The 21,980-nt window shown below is 31.7% G+C and overlaps 1 protein-coding gene across 4 annotated transcripts in view; it reads right to left on the bottom strand.

Moving 5' to 3' along the window:
* LOC126774447 (tyrosine-protein phosphatase Lar) overlaps window positions 1–21,980 on the bottom strand; it is a 387,053-nt gene that overhangs the window by 104,791 nt on the left and 260,282 nt on the right. For all 4 annotated transcript variants that reach the window (XM_050495984.1, XM_050495986.1, XM_050495985.1 and 1 more), the window contains exon 4: window positions 5,693–5,824. In XM_050495984.1, the coding sequence (XP_050351941.1) occupies window positions 5,693–5,824 (132 nt within the window). The remainder of the gene's footprint in view (window positions 1–5,692; window positions 5,825–21,980) is intronic.

The following is a 21,980-nucleotide window of genomic DNA, read 5'->3' as shown; positions in this document are numbered from 1 at the left end:
GACCGTTTATGCGTCGTTAACCATGGAATTCAAAAAGTCACGTCCCTTATTCGTTATTACACTGGCTAACATACATTTTACATCGGAACAAATAAACAATGATCGGAACAAAGTTACGATGTTTGGTGTTCGAGTGAAAATTATAGAACGAACATTGTTTCTAACGACGGCGACTTCGCGTGAAAATGACATGAAGAAAAACAGTTCACAAAGAACACCAGCAATATATCATAAATACTGCTAATATTCTTTATTTATAACGCTTCCTTATAAAGCTCATACCGAAACTAATAATTTATAATATGCGTTATATAATTCTAAATCTAGGCTTTGCAATATCAGTTCGAAAAAGGGAATTTCTGCAAAATCCCTTGTATATTATTAAAGTGATGCGAACACAAAGAGCAAATCTTTTTGCAATGTGCTATGGGCTTTATAAAATAAAATAATCATAATTCAATTATAAAGTAAAATTATAATAATTATTATTGGTAGAAACCAATATTAAGCATTATTGCTTTTATTTCCTAATTAGTCATTAAAATCTATTAATAATTCACACATACACGATGACTTGTTACCAAACCCGAGTATACTAGACTACACGGTAGGATGCGCAAGCGATTCCGTGACGTCCCGTCGAAGAGACGGAATGGGTACAGCTGGTTTTTTGGTGGGTATTCGAGTCACACATAGGCGGGATATGTGATGTGGGGGAAACGCGTAATGAGTTTTTCCAACGAAAAAAAACTATACCAGACTACTGATTAAAAATTTCGTTTGAGGTTGATTCATGATATGCAAAATTATTTTTAAATTTGGCGGCTAGTAAAAATAATAAAATTATATATATTTAAATTGATTTAAGGACTAAGCTATTGGTAGTTCCTGTAAATACCAGGCATTTATTGGGTAAACTCCTTTACGAATATATATTTCACACACAAATATGGTCATAGTTATTATATCACAGTACAATAATTTACTAGCGCGGCTTCATGCTTGTGAATTTTTCTAAGATAAAAAATAACCTATATTCTCTTTTCGACCCATAAATTCTTTTTTCACAAATCTTTATGCAAAAAAAAACTTCGATTTGTAACTTTCATACCGCACCAAATACGGGAAATCATTAAGTGTATGTAGGTACATAAATTGTATACATTATAAACATATTTTTGAGAATATCGATATTAAATTCTTTGAAACAGGAAACAGACAAATTGTTTACTAAAGATACGCATCGCGAGTACGGTAATTGAAATAGAAGGAACAATATGTACATACACGCACGCACAGAGTAAACAAAATTATATAAAACAAATAATAAGCGAATAATTGTTTATTTAGAACTAGCGGCCCGTCCCGACTCCGTCGGGTTGAACAATCATCTTTTTTACGCCAATAATTTTTTTTTTTATATGCGCCGGGATGGCAAATGACTCTACTCCACCTGATGGTAAGTGGTAGTAGAGTCCAAACGCGACGACGGCCAGTACAGTCGGGAAAAATGTTCTGTACTAGCCGTCCCCGCCTTGCCGGCCCGCAAGATGCCTCTTCACGCCTCGTTTGAAGGAACCCGGGTTTTAAGAGGAGGGGAACATGTGAGCTGGTAAGGAATTCCATTTTTTGGTAGTGCGACAAAGAAAAGAGTTGCCAAATTTCTTTGTGCGCGATGGAATTGATATCACAGTTAGGCGGTGACATCGAGAAACAGCTCGATAATAATAATGTCTTTTATAGGACGTACCTTGATACCTCGTCTATGTTACACATTGATAATGTAACTTTCTATAGGTGAAAGAAATTTTAAAATTGATAAAGTACATTTTGAGTTTATCCATTGCAAACAAACATACAAAAATACAATTCTTATCTCGTTATAATATTAGTATAAATAAAGAATATTTATAACATTTTTTTTTACATTCGGGGTTTATTGTAAGTAAAAAGTCTAATTAGCAGAAGTTAAAATTTTGTCTATGTACGTTTTGTGGTCTCAATATGTATAAACTGTGTTTTTTGAGGCTGGGCGTGTTTGAGGTTTTTATTAATACGTATACGTATGCGTTTCTGAATATTTATTTTGTTTTGCATATATAGTTATATATATATAGTTTTTTTTCATAATATTACATAATTAATCATAATGTTCGATTACTACAGATGTATGTTGCCGCTCGTTTTATGTCACTGACATACTTGACTTATAAAAAAAAACATAAATTTTCTATATAACAACGTCAAATGGAAACGTCAATTGAAAGCGTGAATAGATTTATTTGAACGAATATTCCTTTATTTTTTTCTTTTTCTAAAAAAAGTTTAACAACGGTTTTTGACACAAAATAATTGGATGTCGGTTTTCTAAAATTGACAGGGAATTCCAGAATAATAAAAAAAATATCTTTCTATATTAAGTGTAGATGTATAGATGGATTATTTTATGCCAAGATTAATTCTGAATCCATTTATAATAAAGAATATATATATAATATATATTTAAAAAATATGTAATAATTCGCAACAGTTCGGGATGAAATCTTAGGTACTGCTACTGACATGACTATATACATATACCACAAAATATATATTCTTGATATATAACCAGTGGTAAATATTAATAAAAAGGTTTTACTTGCTATAATAATTAAAATTCCAATTTAATTAAGTTTCGAAAATATTTTTTTTGTGTAATTAATAATATCCAATCAGATATGCATCTGGTTTAATCTCGACAAATAAAATTTGTAAATATAATGTTATTAACGAGTATTATGCAATCAGTAACGCCCTAGAAGGTTAGTTACAGCGACTAACCAGAGTACACAATATTAATGAACTAAATCAACCCGCCCACGCGATTCTTACTTTGTTATCCTATAAACTTTTTTAATAATACTGCAAGTTATGAGTCTAAATTACAAAGTTCATATGTTTTTTTTTTGTTTTTAAGCTTAAAATGTGTATCTTTTTTTATAAAATATAAATGTATTCAGCAATAGTTAATAGTATTGTGGTATTCCAGTTTCAAGGAGCCAGTGTGCCAGTGTAACTACAGGCACAAGGGACATAATCTGAATTCCCAAGTTTGGTAACTGGCACTGGTGATAAAAGGGATAGTTAATATATTTATTCCAGTGCGTTCCAATGTCTATGAGCGGTGATGACCACTTGCCATCAGGTGCCCTATTTGCTAGTAAGCCTTTTTATTAAAAAAATATGGCGAGGAATTTCATATTGTACATGTTATCATTGACTTTTTCTGTAGATATTTTGGAGATGAAATACGTAATGATAATTTTGATAACGTTTAACTGAAAACATATGATATAAAATTCTCGAATTAAGGTTTATTATAAATATAAAACATAAAAATATATATTTTATATAGCTAATTCGTTGTCGAAATTACAAGCATATTTAACATTTCCGAATACAACACGTATTATACATGAAAGTTCTATATCAAATCTTTTTTATACGTGAAGTGTTACCATCATAAAAAAATGTTTTAATCAATGCAAATAAATATATTTTATTTCAGGAATAAATTCTGAATAGATTATTTCACATATCGTCGAAGTTATGACATGAAAAGATCCAATAAACCTCAGTAAAGTTTACGTCAAATTGTATTAGCAGAAGTTCTAGGACGTCTAAGACGAGTTGAATAAACTAAAAATTATATTATATTGATTTTGTATGGAGAGAGAGTTTCTACTTATGTATAAGTGTGCCGTATTTTTAGCAAAATAATAATGTTATAATTGCTAAAGTAACTCTATCTGTGTATTCGTTACATCATTAAGACAAAATCTCTTAACCAATCGTAATTAAATTTGATAGTTAAGGTAGCTTGGGGACCTGTATATGGACATTCGCGTTTAAATTACGGGATTTAGGGGAAAATAATGCGATGCGAATGGAGAACAGATAGTTATTTATATTAATAAATACTACACCCAAACATAATTTTATTATTATTATTAACTATATTACAAGTGCACGCCCGTGGCTTCACCCGCATGTTAGGTAACGGGGAGAGGAGTTGTAATAAAAAGTAACTTATGTCCTTTCTCGGGGCTCAAGTTCGCTTCATACCTAATTTCATCAAATACTTTGTTTTTAATATCTAATTTAATGTTTAATATCTTACAAAGGAATGGTAATTCTCTGAGAATTTTTATTTTTCATTATTTTTGTTTAAATTATATAATTAATTAAAGACTTAATTTTAAATGATATCATAATAAACGCAGAGTAGGAATAAAAATGTGTGATTATTTATAAACATAAACTTTACTAAATGAATAAATGCAACCTAAAATATTGATGCGTATTATAATGATTACTTTTATAAAGTTCTTCGTACTGAAAAAAAAAACTTTATAAAAAAAATCAATCGATTCATTATTAATTGTTCGCAAATTTTAAATTGTAAACAGACTGATCAAAATGATTGATCACAATATAAACAAAAATATTTTTCTGCCCTGTGTTATATGTAACCGACCGACTTCCGTTACAACATTCAAAAATATCCGCCGTCGAAAAGATTGACACATTTTTGTTACTCAATTATCTTACGTTACGTCCTAAAGTTCTCTGTTTCCATATTCTCAGCGAATAATTAATTCATAGAATTTCCACTCGAGCCGTTCTTAATATATCTTCGTCTCCGTATCACTACCCGAATGTTTTTCCGTCACACGCTTATACGAGTCGGGGACTCGATTTGATAGATCGCTGGCGTCGACAGATAGACAAATCGAGAATAAAGTTTGATAAGGCGGGTAGGACGTAGAAAGCGCGGAGGTGATCGTGACCCTTATTCTTTCACGTTCCTCGCACTCCGGATATGATTGATAACATTACATTTTTCATGGCGGGCGATGAAACTATTTAGGGGGGGCTTGAATGGTTTTATGGGTGGGGTTTTCGCGTGCGTGGCCGCGGCTATACGTTTTTCCAGCTCATTGCTCCGGGCTTATAGACGTCATTACCGGTCTAACATATTTATGGGCTAAAAATGCCATTTTTACATTTCAATCACGAACAGCATTCCCGGAATCAATGGTCTGTGTTTTTATGTAGCGCGTTTGTCACCCCGTACCTTAACTGAATGACAATATAAATGTATACGTTACGTTTACTGTCTCGAATGACTTTTGATAGGCAAGAGAATACATATTTTGCATTACTTTATATAGATCGAGGATATCAGATTCTCAGACATAAATTTAATTCATCGCTTTAGTTATTTTGAAAAAGGTCTAAGCAAAACAAAATTTTACTTAAAACTTAATAATTTGTTTATTTCAGAAATTTTATAGAAAGAAATAATTTGGAGAAATAGTTTGGTATCTAGGATTCCCCGGGCAGGAGGCATTTGACCAGACCAGACTTAATTTTAAATGATATAATAAACGCAGAGTAGGAATAAAAATGTGTGATAATTTATATAAACTTTACTAAATAAATAAATGCAACCTAAAATATCTTATTTTTTATTTTTATTATATATACATATATATAATATTTAAAAAGTATGACTGATGATAACGGTAACTGGTATCATCTTTTGAATGTAAGATATATTAAATATAAATTGGCATTTAATATATATATTTATTACATGAACATATTTTTAAAATAATATTTTTTTACGGTATATATTAACTGTACTTACTTGAAACTCTTTTTCCGTTCTTTCGCCACTGGATGTTGGGTATGGGGTCGCCTCGAGCCGCGCAGTAAAAGGCGGCGATACCGTTGGCGCGGACCTGCAGATTGCGTGGTCGGATTGTGATCTCGGGCGGATCTGCACATAGGAAAAAAAGCCTTATAAGTACAGTATAAGGGCTGAATTGTATCAAAAACAAAAACGGCATTGAATAAAAACACAATAAACCTACAGATAGCAGTTGTAACAAAAAATAAAACATTCTTAATTTAAATAAAATCAAATGAATATTTGTTTACTCACACGAATGTATACAAACTATTATAGAATACGTATTTTTATTTACTGTCTTATAACTGGCACTTCAATCCTAATGGGAATTAAATTAAGCCGAGAGCGGATCGTTACAACAAACTCAATTACATCCAATTTCACTATTACGAATAAATTAATAACAGAGGCCCTTCATAATAAAATTATCACACTTGTAATCAAATCACATGTACCAACACACATTTACCTGTTATACACTCGAAAATCTCAAAAACGCTTAACTCCTCACTCAAAAAGTTTTATCTCTCGAGATGCATAAAAGTTTAACGAAAGTTCGTATGAGGAACGGAGAAAATTCAACCGATGAAATGTTTTCATGCATTATGAGTGCAAGCGCTGTACTACATTTTCATTACCCGGAGTGAGATTAATTGTGTTAGGTATTTTGCGAAAAAAGGGCGTCGAGGCCCGAAACAATTACACTCGCGAAGATACGTGAATTTCTGCCGGCAATGCGAAACCCGGCAACAAGCGAACCAGAACAAAAATGTCTAAAGGGACTTCGGAGGGAACATTGGACCCGCGCCGCGGGGAGCGTTTGATTCCTGAACTAGAAAATGAAATCCCATTTAGTTCTCTATACGTAGCCGAGACTTCTCCCCCGGGTGGCTATCCAGCAATCAATGTGACATTAATAAACGAACGCCAGTAACGTATTTTAGGAGACTGTCACACAGAAAGTTAAAATATTCATGGACCGGCCACCGCAGAGATTGGTACGAGATTAGAGATATCAAAAAAAGATGGATAAGCTTTGAGCTCGAAAACAAAACAATCATATCGGGCAATTTCGACACATACATAATTGCCGTCCCCGACCTCGAGTGAAACGCAATTTATATTCGTGGCGACGTCACGGCGCGGACTTAATGACCGCCACTCGACGTCCAATTACAAGTCGTTGATAGCGATCTCGTTAACTATCTGAATTGTCAGGATTCAAATATTTGCTTTTGAATCACGTCGAGCACAAGAGGGGGGGGGGGGCAGTGTGACAGATTATGTTTATTCCTCGACGGATGAGAATGTGAATGGTCACGTTTTATATGTACGCGGGATTGAAACGGGCATCAGGACGTGCCGACACAGGAATACAAATAAAAGTCGCCCATTTTTTTTACGCTATTCGCGCCAACCAAGCTGGATTAAATTACGCGAAACCTAGACGTCGCTATGTGCGAAATTAAATTGCTTCATGGAAGCGATTTCGCGCTTTGCTCAACGCCCCCAAAGTATGAGTCGGCATTTTTTCCTTGTAAACTTGTTATTCAATTTGTGAATGGTGCAAATAATAATAATAATATTATAAACAATTTTGTTTCAGACAACATGGATCAAATATTAATATAATAAAATTGAAAGATTAAGACATTAATAAGTAGAAACAAAATTTTTCACATTAGTCGTAGCTCCTCGCTACCATTTTATGAGTACTCTTGGAACTAGGCCGCAATCTACTTCGGAGAAAAGCTAATTGATCTCTATCACGGGGAGCTCGTATTTAAACTTCGGCAGTATGTCTTAAATTAAGTTACTTTAACCACATCGAAAGAACCTGCACGAATCATATGAAACCTCAGCGCAAGGGCTCGACGTTCCTTTCACGGTCAGTTTCATTTTTGAAATCGACAGCAACCCAATGTTCTAGAAATTTACACACTCGATAAGCTTCCAAACAGAGTTAGTGTTAGCACTGTATCCGGACACATGTCGAGGCATAAAAACAAGGTATTTACTTATGAACCTAGTTTTATACAAGTTTAACATAAAATTAAAATTAATTAACATTTTAACAATACTATAAAATAAAAAAAAATATATTACAGTAATATATATTTATATGTTTATAAAATGGCGGAAAGTAACGACACAACATTACTTAGTAGTTACACCAACATGCACGTACATATAATTGAACTAGAACAAACATTGTATCGTTCCAGCCTTCATATCTGACCAACGGGTCACTGGGTCAGTTTGTGACTATTATCTTGGCGCTTTTTCTTGAAGGCAAATAGGTCAGTAATTGCCTTAACGATTAAAGCGTTTCCGCGACAACTCCTTATCAGCTTAACTTAAATTGTGAATCCAGAATATTGCTTGACATAACTGGGCTATCGTCTTCGTAGTGGGTAAAAAGTTTTTATTCAATCATTGTTATTAATATAGGTTGCTTTTTTCGAAACGATTATAAATGTCTAAAAAGCTATATTCGTTATTAAAGAGTAATAAAAGATTGACTGTAACAGGTTTCAATGAATCTAATGAAGCCGTAGCTTTGACTCGGGAAGTCTCTACGAATCGATTAGTATTGGAACTTGCTACGTTTTATTCAATTGAAAGTCAACAGATGAATATTAAATATTAATAGAATAGTAGCCATATTGCTTTACTATTTAAATAACAGTAAAAGTAAATTATATTATTATTAACTTGAGATCACTTCGCCGTTTCGCATTCCTTTAAAATTAATGTAAGTGGAACCGGAATGAATAATAACAAAATAATATTCCATAACTTTAGTTCATTGTAAGCGTCTGTTTGTTTTAAGTAATTCAGAATACAAAAAAAAACATAACAAAGATCAACTCGCTGACTTTCAAAGCTTGTACCGTAAGAATTCGACTCGGTATTTCTGTATACCGAATAACATCAAAGTTTTTCATGGTTTCGCTATTTATATAATAATTTTTAATTTAAATATAATTATTGTAAAATATTTTACTGTAAATATATTTCAAATGTATTGAATAAATTTTGTATAACCTATATAAATAAAGGCAATTAAAACCAATTGAACTAAGGTTGATGCATTCATACGAAAAATATAATTTATGAGCTCAATTGGAAGTTAATTACGTTGATAGTAAATGAGTTTTACAATGAGATAGTAAAAACGTTTAATATTAAATACAAATTACCAACCATGGATTTTTTCAATGATTTCTGCATGAATTCTAATCTTCGGCCTGATTTTCTTGTACCATTACTACACTGAACGAAGTTAGCTTTATAAGTGGTAGAACTTTGTTTGTTAGGTTGGTACCACCCGGTTTTTCACTGTCAATAATAATATGTATTGTATTAGTGCCAGTTTGAGGATGAGCTGGTGTAATTGAAGGCAGAAGGGATATCCGTAACAGCCTGTGAATGTCCCACTGCTGGGCTAAAGGCCTCCTCTCCTCTTTTTGAGGAGAAGGTTTGGAGCTTATTCCACCACGCTGCTCCAATGCGGGTTGGTAGAATTCACATGTGGCAGAATTTCAGTGAAATTAGACACATGCAGGTTTCCTCACGATGTTTTCTACTTAAATACAATTAAATACTTTCATAAGTACCTATTTCTCCATAATCCCCAAGAATACTTGATAAAATCAAAGTAACCTACAGCATTAGTTGCGAAATTAAAAAAAAACTATTTTAAAAACGATATTACTACCGCAGCACTGGCAGAAGGGATATGACATCTTAAATTCGGCGACGCATTGACAGTGTAAATAATAGTATGTGCTTCTTACAGTGGAGCTTAACTGGACTTAATAAGAGTTGGTTCATTCTTTCTTGGTTTAATTGGTTCTCAAGTTAAATTAAAAATATTTTGACCGCACAAAATATTGTACACATATTCGGTATAGTTAAACTTCTCATATAAAAATGACTTTAATTGTTATCTCTTTTTCTCACTCGTTTTGTTGAAAGAGATAAGAACTATTCTTTGTATTATTAGTTTATACATTTTGAACAAAATGTAAAACAACGTAATCATTACACAGTTGTTAAACTATTCAATAAATACAAAAGCCAATATTGGCCGATAATCGATTCATGGTATCGCCGCCTTAATTTAATTTTCGGCTAACATTTAATTATAGCTCAAATGGGGTCAACGAATTGAGCATCAAAAGTGCAAACAAAATATCCACGAATTATCGATAAATTCATAAGTACCTATTTCTCCATAATCCCCAAGAATACTTGATAAAATCAAAGTAAACTACAGCAATAGTTGCGAAATTAAAAAAAAAAAAAAACTATTTTAAAAACGATATTACTACCACAGCACTGGCAATTATTCGATTCGATATATCGCATTAGGCCTGCATACAATGCAATCTACCAAAACAGAATTTATGACAATAATCTCGGCCACAGGGTTAGGTTAGGGTCAAATAGAAATCGGGCGAAATTTATTATATCCCAGGTATTAAATTGGCATTTACATATTTCAAGCGGGCAGCGTCACCTGGCTTTGTAAACGTCAAATATATTTGTATTTTTATATAATATTATAACGCGTGTTAGTACTATTGTAAAGTAGAATGAACGTGCAATTACGCTAATAAATAGCGAAATGCGTCTATTTCGCTTCATAAAGAAATTAATACTTAAACTGATAGACTTTTTGAAATATATTTATACCGTGCCGTAACAGCCTGTGAATGTCCCACAGCTGGGCTAAAGGCCTCCTCTCCTGTTTTTGAATATATTTACATTTATAAAATTTTGGTTTCGATTCATTTATGATCTACTGTTTTTTTTATATAAAAATAATTGAAAACTTAAAAACCTTTATTATTATAATTATTAGAAGAGTTAGAAACGTAATACATTAAAAAAAATGTTTTAATTATCGGAATTAGAAGCTTTTCGTTCGATACAAACAAGCTTATGTCGTATTAAAAAAATTATTTTAAATTTAATTTGACTAAAAAATCAATGGTTATATTTTTAATCTGTTGCAAGAGAGCAGACGAGCCTTTGCATTGGCACCATATAACTTTATTATCTAAGATATAAAGATAACTTTTGTCTGTGCAGTGGCTGTCAATTCCTTTAAACCGAACACAGTAATAAAAAAAAATCGATATTTAACGGGTCCAATAACTTACTATCTTACCTACCTACACCTACCACGAGTAAAACCTATAATTAATTAATGTATACAACTCGTAACTTTTGATTATAGTCTTGCTGAAATCAGATGTCATTGTAAATTAATATTAGTCGTCTACGTCTGAATGTATTGCTTTATTAATATCCATCATTTAATATTAATAAAGATAATTCACTTTGCAAGCATCATACACAAAATTAATATTGATTCTAAGCTTAATTAATCAATTATTGTAATAATTCATTATTACATAAGTCATTACACACACACACATATATATATATATATATATATATAGGATGATGACTTATATACACCTTATTCGATTGCGACACTCGAATATGGTTTGGTTGATACACATGTGGCAGATTTTTTTTCGACACACCGAACCTTACCGTAAATTAGCACGAAATGAATATCAAACACAAATTGGGCACATAAAAACTCAGTGGTACTAAATCGGATTCGAACACGCCATGCTCAGCAAGTGATCGGGTCATAAATTTGTCAGTCGAGTTTAATATAAGGCATAGTACATTTTTTATGTTATTTTTAAAGTTTTCACTTGGTAGTAATGGGCAAAGTATAAAATCTTTTAATATAGAGAAATCGAGACGTTTTTATGAAAGACTGAAATAAAATGAGTTCAATGTCCATTAACAATGCGTAATAAATTGAACACGATAGCTTATCAAACTTTTATCGTCGCTTTATTCATATTTTCAATGATAATATTTTAGAGCAGGGACTTTGAAAGTCAGTGCACGTGACGCGTGAAGCTATTTCGAAAGATTGAATTATAATTTTTGTGACGTCACACAGAAAATAAAATTTAAATAACATTGTATTGGTCGTTCAGTAACAGTTATACCATTCGTATGAGTAAATAAAATTCATTATGAACATTTAAGTTTTATCAACTTTAAACTAAAAAAAAAGAAATATATATTAAGATGAAGTCACCGATGCTCGTCACATTTCTGAAACAGAAGAATATATTATCTATGTAACTTACGTGTTAGGTACTGTATAAATATATTGGCAGAATCGTTGACCGGGAGAGGGGGTATTCCGATTAATGGTTCTTCTGTCTCTATATCCAATGGAGCTATTGTTCCTTCTGTTCCTTCGTCTGTCCCAGAATAATTCACTTTTAAGCAAACATAGCGGTTGTCGTATTTTTCACAATTAATAAACTAAATTTTATATCTTAGCTACAAGTACCTTATAATTAGTTATAATTAAATATAAATAGTATCATTTAACCTTATTACTACTCATTAAATACATTATATTTTAGACAACGTAAAAATCATAAAAGACGTATTCACACATTGTAAAATAAATCATATAAATAAAAAAGTAGACAGACAACTAGTCCATCTTATGGTACGTGGTCACCACCATCTTTAAACATTAAATTTGTAAGAAGTATTGAACATTTCATTAACTACCAATGATTCGCATTTCAACAATTACTACTACTGTTTAGTAGTTGAATAATCGATGAGTATGTTTTATGTCATAAAATAGACTTTAGACAGCTCTAATTATTTATTAGAGCTGTCTACCGCAGCTATTCTACCGCAGATCAGCAATACTTGATATTGTTGTGTTCCGGTTTGAAGGGTGAGTGAGCCAGTGTAATTACAGGCACAAGGGACATAAAATCTTAGTTCCCAAGGTTGGTGGCGCATTGGCTATAAGCGATGGTTGACATTTCTTAGAATGCCAATGTCTAAGGGCGTTTGGTGACCACTTACCATCAGGTGGCCCATAAGCTCGTCCACCTTCCTATTCTATAAAAAAAAAAAAAATGTCACAACGCACAACGATACGGACTAGTTATAGCGCTAAAATACGATGGGACTGCAAAATCGAAGAAACACAACACTACTGAAGTTATTTGGTTGTTTGTATTCTTTCTGAGACAAGGGTGTGTAAGCACTACGGACTGTCACACTCTGAGCCTTACTGAGAATATTATTACAGTTACTCTTACTGACCCTATCGGGGGTTTTAATCCGAGTCCTCGGGCTCTGCGGCCCTATAAACTAGAGTGTGCTAGAAAAACGAACCACGTTGAGTCGTAAAAAACAAGTACTGTATAAACACATATATATGTACACTGAGTCTAGACGCATGGTGAAAGAAAGTTGTTAATCTCGAATCAAACACGATTGAACTGTCTTTGTTGGACAGCAGCGTCTGATCGTTTGCGGTAAAGTTCATTATTCCTAGATGCATGCATTCGAAAGAGCTATCGAATATAGCTATAGTAGTTACACATAATCCACTTGCATTATTAATATTATATAAAGTAGACGGCGACCAAGCTTTCCTCGGCTCTAAAAATATATTTTTTTTTTCATTCAGATATGACACCTATATAGATAAACTGAAAAGTCAAAACCTTATCTTAATAGATAATAAAGACGAAGTTTGAAAAAAATTTAATTGAATTATTTAATTCAATTAAATTTTCCAAACTTCGTCTTCACACATAAGTACCTATAAAACCGGTACACACTTGCAACAAAAAAGTTAGAGAATTTAATTGAATTAAAATTGAATTCTCTAGCTTTTTTGTTGCAATTAAATAATTCAATTAAATTCTCTAGCTTTTTTGTTGCAAGTGTGTACCGGTTTTATACGTACTTATGTGTGATTCTTAGAAGAAACGAATTGACATGTATTTTGTAGTAAAACAGTCTACTAAGAATCGAAATTCAGAAGCTACCATTGGCTTGCTACATATGGATCGGAAGGCTACAAATAATGGATAGTAGGATAAATGTATGTATGTTGTCAGATATTATAGGGTTTCAATAAAATCAATTGGTGGTAGGGCTCGATGAGTAGGCGGTACCAACCTACGTATCGCCCACTCACGATGTATTTCATTATAAGTTATTCAAATTTATGACAAATATTACTAAGTTGTTCTTCAATATTGTTAAACAAACTGAACACTCACATTCACATTGTTCACTATTATTTGAAATAATAAAATATAGCATTTCATATTTTAGCTGTTGCCTTAAACTTATTCTTTCTTTATATATGAATAAGAAATCATAAATCAGCCCATTGTTAGAGCCGAGAAAAACTGGGTTCTCGATACGGCATCGATACAATAAATAAACAACATAACATCGATTATTGAGAGATTTATATCTCGGCGTGAAGAGAGCTCGATCATTATTCATATATCCATTGTGTATAAGAATACTAGAGGCTGGAGGCTGCTTTTATCGAGAACGCTGTGGAGAATGTGAAAACGATTTAAGCGCTGTAATCTTGAGCTAGTTTATAATACACATTTAAAATATTGATGGACAGCTTTATCGATAAACTTAATAATTTCTTCATATGACCAAATATAAAATAATAATGTTTTTGCTCAGAATTACGAAAGAAGAAATTTGTGTATTTTGCTTTATGGTTGATAAATCTTAACTAAAAATAAGCAGTTATAGGCATATTATTCAATTAAATGTAAAAAGTGGACATCATTTAATTGTTTTTAATTAAAATATCTATCATATAATTTAATTAGTGTAAAAGAGTAATTGATTCTGAATCCGGTAGAGTGACTTTAAATTAAATTTTATTTTAAAATGACGATTCAGTAGTCGATTTTGATTGATTTTGACAATTCAATGTTGATACAGGTACTTTGGAAATTATAGCTATAAATTTCATTACCTTTTTCATATTATATTCACTACAAGACCATGAAATTCACGCTTGTCAAATCCAAATTTGAAGCGGATGTAACGGCGAAGCGCAGCAACTTATTTAATATTATTGTATACCTAAAGCTTTTCCGAAACTCGGTGCAATGTCTGAGAAAAGTTTTTGTGTTAGTTCAGTATTTTTTTCAGTTAGGCATTACAAAAAAATCATTTATTAGTATAAAATTTTTCATTTTTGTTAAAACACAAATGCGCAAAATGAGTTCTATATAAAAAAAAACCTTTGTTTGTATAGTAAAAGCAATAAAACGGTTCCATTTTATCATGTGAGGAGACTTCCTCTCGCTTCTAGCGAAAGAATTCAACTGTTTTCACAGTTTTTAGCTCTCATTTGCATTCAAATGTCGGAACTCGGGTGTTAAACATTTTATGCAATCATGTTTTGGTTGCCAACAATATGAAATTGCACGTAATGAGAGAAACACTGCAAACAATATATTTACGTTGCATTTAAGAAAATATTTTTCAATGAATAGAAATGTTGCCCAATTTCCAATTTCCATTCCAATTTGTGTAAGATATTTTTTAATTAAAGGTATTATATTGTTCCGTAAGCTTTTTTATGGCTTACATTAATTTTAAAAATAGTTATTGTCTACTTCTATTTATGGGTATGGGTGGGTCTGTAATGCGTTCGCAAAATTTACCTTCAGTTTTTGTCTACGTTAAACATATTTGATAACACAATAGGTGATAATTATAAGATTTGTTACGAAAACAAAACATTTATAAAAAAATACATAGCCATTATTTTTAATAATTTTAAGAAAGACACAATCTCTAGGGCCATATCCAATTCCTTTTTTTTTTGAGGATTCGTTTATTTTAAAAAAGTCCAAGATAAGTAAGTAGTCATGACTATAACTCAGCGAACGTTATATTTCGCCTTTTAAACACTTTCACGAAAGCCTAACAAAGCTACTAATGAATGAAGGGAAAAAATTATGTAAGATTACACTCTCAACGAGACACCGGATGGAAAACCAAAAAATACAATATTTTTATAAAAAATCTTTTCAAATCATTCTTGTAATTTGTACCATATATTTCCTATATCATGAGCTTATTTTTTCAGATATATAAATATGAAATTCTAAGGAAATTTAAAATTAAAAAAGTTTAAAAAATATACACATTTAAATACTATTTAAAGAAAAACAAAATAAATGATATACATACATATTATATAAAAATTCCACTGTTTTAAAACTTTACTTTTGAAACAATTTGTTCTACGATTATTTAAAATAATAAAATAAAGAACTTTTAGCTTAGAAGGAGTTGAAAATAAAGAATAAAAGGTTGCCTGCGTTCGGACGGTGTTCCTTCGTGGTATCGCCTTGTCGTTTCGGGCGAAAGTGTGGTTACACCACGGGAATAAACAGGGACAAACAATGGATGGCAAACAATGCGGGCATCAAAGGACATCTGTTGTGAAAAACGTCAGGAAAAGCGGGGAAAAAGAGGAAAAATCGTCACACAGTGTTGCGGACGCGGAAGGAAATAATACTTGCGTCCGTTTATAATACTCTGAAATATGAAGCTTTAATGAACTCATTGATTGCAAAGTGAAATTACGTTTTTTGTTCTTAACTTTTGATACAATACTTTTATGTATTTTTTTTTTGTCTTTTAAAAGAATCATTAAATCTAAACTATAGGTCACTGTTTTAAACCCGAAATATCTTATAATACTAAGCGGTGAAGTACCCGGGAGAGGAACAGCGATGTGCAAAAAGATTAAGAGTAAAGGAGGCTTTTGGCTCGCCGCGGAACATTTACGTTATTCTATACTATCTTTATATCTATGATAAATTATATGAGAATTGAACTGATGAATAATTTAATGAACACCCATATAACTTTTTTGCTTCATATGTCGTGAGATATTTAATAAATTATATAACTTAAACATTTCTCAATTTCTCAGTGTTATATTTAAAATACATAACACCGTAAAAACTATACCTTACGTTTGTTTATGCTGATATTATAACATTGATATTAAATAATTCATTTTAAGTAAGACGAAACTTACCAGAAAATTCAAATAAACATCTAACCGAGCGAAAAACGCAAGAATTTCCATACATACAAGAAAATGGCGCATAAATCAGAAACATCGTATGAAACTAATAGAGCCGTCCTCGGAGGCCATTAAACACGCGCCAGGGCCTTCATTGGGTCAATTTCCGGGGATGATCGACAACGTGAGGGTTTATTTTTAAATAATCTCATTGTATTATTTACATTATATACATATATATACATAGATATATATCTCTACATAACCGATGAGAAAAGAAAAACGTGTTTTAATTTTTATAGTATTACGTACAGGACTTCATTAAATGGAAAAAAAACATGACAAAATAAATGTTTTTGACTTTCTGTCCTCATTTTTTTTTGCCTCCATACGTTTCTCTGTTTGTTTAGATGAGTTAATGTTGTAATCTCTGCAATAATTTCCATGCAATATGTGCATACATAGACAATTAATAAAACAAAGAGCGCACACAACACAGAACACAAACACACAGTGACAAAAGTAAAATTTTGTATCAAAATATACTGTCTCATAATAAATGCGTTATATCAGCTGTTCTTTGGTAGGGTCGTTTCAATATTCATTTCGTTGGAATTGCATCGCAGTGTTTTATTTTCTTATAGACCTACTGCCCACAAACGGATGTTAAGTCGTACCTTCCCCAATAGATACTGCAAAAAGTAAAAACTATACTGTACACCGTTAATACCCTGTTAAACCAGTAAAAAACCCTTTAAAAAGCCGGTATAATGGAACATCCCGATTCAATAATCGGGATGTTGCATTATTACTGGCTCACTCACCCTCCTACCAGATGCCGTGTAGTGATACAATAAAATTTTATAAATTTGCAGGCCAATGTAAATTAAATTTATACACTAAAGGGAAAAGAAATTTTAAGCCCAGTTTTTATTGCGAGAGTGCTATCAATAAAAACACGATGTAAACGATGCTTTTAGTGGTGTACCGCTTTGATGTATTCAAATATTTTAAGCTTTTTTACAAGAGTAATAATAATATGCGAGAGTAGACTGTCGACACGACAACTATAAATACAATCACTCTAATTATTTGTTACTTGTTATGCTATCGGTATCTATAATGATACAAAAACAGCAGATATAATTTTAAGATAGAAGATTAGATTTTTATACTGGATATATTTAAAAAGTAACTATTGAGTTTCTTCTCGGGATCTTAATTACGAAGTGATACGCCTAACGTTAAATTTAATGTTATAAAATAACGATTCAACTTGGTAAGTAAAAGTTTATTTTAATAAAGTTTTTTTTTTAATGTCGTAATAAAATATAAAACTTATCGAATTCACATACGCATTGAACTAATATGACTTTGTAAAATAAGTGTATTGTCGAATCGCAATGTATGTAACAATAGCAACTACGAAACACTAATATATATATGAATAATTATCAACCCAATTGCAATAGCATAAACATCTCAAGGTAACGGTAAAAAAATTTATACAAATTATTTTCTCACTGTCATTATTAAAAGGGACGACAAACGAACACGAGTGAAAAGATCAGGGGTATCACGAATGACTTTAGAAGTTTTTCGGGGCACGGGAATGTCTTTGTCAACCTTTTAACTGCTATATCCCGGGTATTATCCTGAGACCTCGTGGTGCGCAGCCGTAAAAGCTTTTGTGACAGGCTCGCACCAACGACACAATGAGAACATGACTAGAGAGCATTAAAAAAAATGTTGTAGCACAGTTTAACCTAGTCTATATCCTCGCATTATAAACATTAACTATGACGCGCGGAATCTCGTGAGATAGTCTTGCCTAGAATATGCATTCAACAAGATTAATGGTATCAAGGTAGTCCATCACAGTTTACGCTCAGACTCCGTTACTGAGGAATTTACCGTTTATTTTCATATGTGCAATGAACTGTAGGGAAAGTGTCGCATACGGAAAAACTATGCATATATGTTTCTAAATTGGATTTAACAACGAAAAAGAACGTCGCTAAAAAAAATAACAGTTGCATGGGAAAATATGTTATAATTTATGAATATTCATGTCTTTTATCTACATTTTATTATATTATACGAATTTTATATGTCATATAATATGGACTTTATAATAAAAGTAAACATAAACGTAAATTCCATTACTTATACGTTACTTAATAGTTAAGATTCACTTAAAAATCACGGAGTAGAAAGTAATAAAGTATTTATCGAACATACGCGTAACGATGCAGTTGAACACGATCATTAATAGGTAAAGAAATACAAATACAGTGACTAGCGATAAGGTTTTATGCAAGTTCGTCTTGTCGTATTTGTATGAGAAATAGTCATATTTCTTACAATGCCAATAAGACGGTTGATGACCATAAAGAAAATACAACATTAAATTATAAAAATACAATACAATTACAATTAACTTCTTTATTTCATAATATTTACATACTAAATACGCCTTTAATGTTACAAAACAATGTCTACCTTATTACATAACATTAAACTTTGAGCACGAACAATTTCTTACAAACTAACTTAAATTATTAACTTATTTACAAAGTTATGACTTCGAATAGACAAGACTAGAACAGAACTGACAACGTCCAACTTATTCATACGGTGAAAGTTTTTTTGCATAAAAAATTTAGTTGTAGTTTTTGTATTTAATATCGAATGTGATCTGTAGTGTAATGTCATTGTGATAATAAATGTCGTTCAGTGAAGTTTAAGAAGTTTTTACTTATTTATGTTTTCTAATGGGATTCTTTTGCATCGTTTCGTCTTTCATCTTACTAGTTCAACGACATGGTGATGACCGATTTTTGCCGCGACGGGTAATCTCGAGGGTGACTAGCCTTTTGCCTAGGATATTGTAGTGTAGAATATATACAGTGCAATCTCAATACGCTTACTATCATTATATGATGAGACGACAATTAAGTCATGAACGGAAGGAGTTCAGGCGCAGGATCAACGGCTTTTTGTTCTTTACGAGGCATGCCAGTGTCAATACTACTAGCACGAGAAAGTTGTTTGTTTTTTTCACGCTTACACATCTCAACTACTCAACAGATAATTTTTATAATTGATAATATATCCAATACAGAAAAGGGCATCTTACTCTGCCCCCCCCCCCTCACACGGGCCTAAATAAGGAAATAATAAAACTACAAATATATATAGATATAACATCGAAACAAAATGTAGTTAATAGGCGTTTTCGAAAAATAAATATTACTCGTTTATGACAATTGTATAAATTAAAATAATAAAATTTTCTGTCAACATCTGAGGTTTTGCGATCTAATGCTACCATAATATTATAATGTAACAAAACGACTTATCGTGTCAACCGGGACTCGAGAGCTGGCAGCTATCTCAGCCAACGTCTGGCTGAGCTTACTAATGCAGTCCGTATTTCTGGAACTCCACTTATACATGTAGTGGCATTTATCTGACTATTGAATTTTTTATCAATAATATTTAAATACCTAAATTATTACTTTATTATTTGCTTGAATATTTACTTGAATATTTGCTTGCGTTTAGTTGAATTTAGACGTCAGAGTTCGTCATGTGGATCGCAACACCATAAACAACACTGAGGTTTCATTAGTTCCTAGTTCGTTTATTTTTATAAATCATTTTGTAATTAGTCGTAAAGGCGAAAATGGTTATTTATTTGTACTAATATTATAAATGCGAAAGTAACACCGTCTGTCTTTTTCCTTTTACGGTCAAAACCGCTGCACCGATTTTGATGAAATTTTGTACGCAGAAAGTTTGAACCCCAAAGACGAACATAGGCTACTAACCTAACACCAAGTCCCCTCATCTTCACACGCGGGCGAAGCCGCGGGCGGAAACTGGTTGTTCATATTTCGTAGTACATCAGTTGAATTTTGTAACAAACTGGCTGAAGAAAGCTAGTATTATGTAAATAAAACAAACACCTCCTTCTTCCGTCCTTGTAACACGAACTACGTGTCGGTTGTTTATTGTCACAATAAAAAGCGATGGTGAGAATATGAAATAGGTATACTTTATATTTTATATAAGGCTTATTCGCTTTATATACGTTGGAGAATAATATTGACATGGAGTTATGTAATACATCGACTACCTGCACCGTTGTAACGGGATATAAATAATAATTTATAATGTATTTCTTACATATAAAAATATAATTGGACGTGAAGTTATTATAAAAATTATTACGAAAATGATCTCTTCCATAACATCTAGGTATCCTATCTAGTGCTCATAACGCTCGTTGCACTACATAATTTTGATGAAAACTTAAAAAAAAACATTTGCATAGTTGTATTAAAAATTACTGTATTTTTATGGAATAAGCTCCAAACCTTCTCAAAAAGAGGAGAGGAGGCCTTTAGCCCAGCATTGGGACATTCACAGGCTGTTACGGGTTACGGGTATTTTTATGACTATGGCAATATAAAAAAAAATAGTTAAAAACCATCACAAACAAATAGTCTCAAACAAGATGATGCCTTTTGACTTAGTCCATAGTTTTTCTATATATAATGACAATGTAATCTTAGGAAGTTACTGCGATATAAATATATATATATATATATATATATATATATAGATTGCATTGTCATTATATATATATATATATATATATATATATATATATATATATATATATATATATACTGTTTATATATATATCGCAGTAAAAAGTATATGTGAAGTATATGTGAAGTCAATAATATATAACACAGTTAGTCGAGAAGTCGCGAGGTATGAGGTAGACAATAATAAAAATACAAATGGAAGATATTGCAATATTTCAAAGAGGTATTCAAAGTCAACTCGACACGTCGCTCCGTTTCAAGTGAAGACTTTTGCATTTAAACATATGAAATTGTAGCTTATAAAGGCGTGACAAGATTTTCTGCTTACCATAAACAATATTATTGTTAAGTACCGGAGCGTGTACATTCGCTGACAAAATTACTTTTGTGCATTAATTTTATGCTAGTTCTATGTTATGCAACAATGACGTCGAATAAAGATGCATTTTAATGCAGTGTGTTTGCTATTTGGAAATTACGAATAAAAATATAATAGGACGTGAAATTATTGTGAAATTATTTTTTAACCCAAACTCAAATGTTAATATAATATTTTTAAAGTTCCATTTTTAATTTTTAACTCATATCACGTAGGTTTGTAAATATTACTTATTATTTTTTAAATATTTGATATGTAACTTCGTTCTAATAATACACATAGCTT

The sequence above is a fragment of the Nymphalis io genome, chromosome 16 (genome assembly GCF_905147045.1).
Source record: "Nymphalis io chromosome 16, ilAglIoxx1.1, whole genome shotgun sequence".
NCBI lineage: Eukaryota > Metazoa > Arthropoda > Insecta > Lepidoptera > Nymphalidae > Nymphalis > Nymphalis io.
This window is presented reverse-complemented; position numbering and strand designations above follow the sequence as displayed.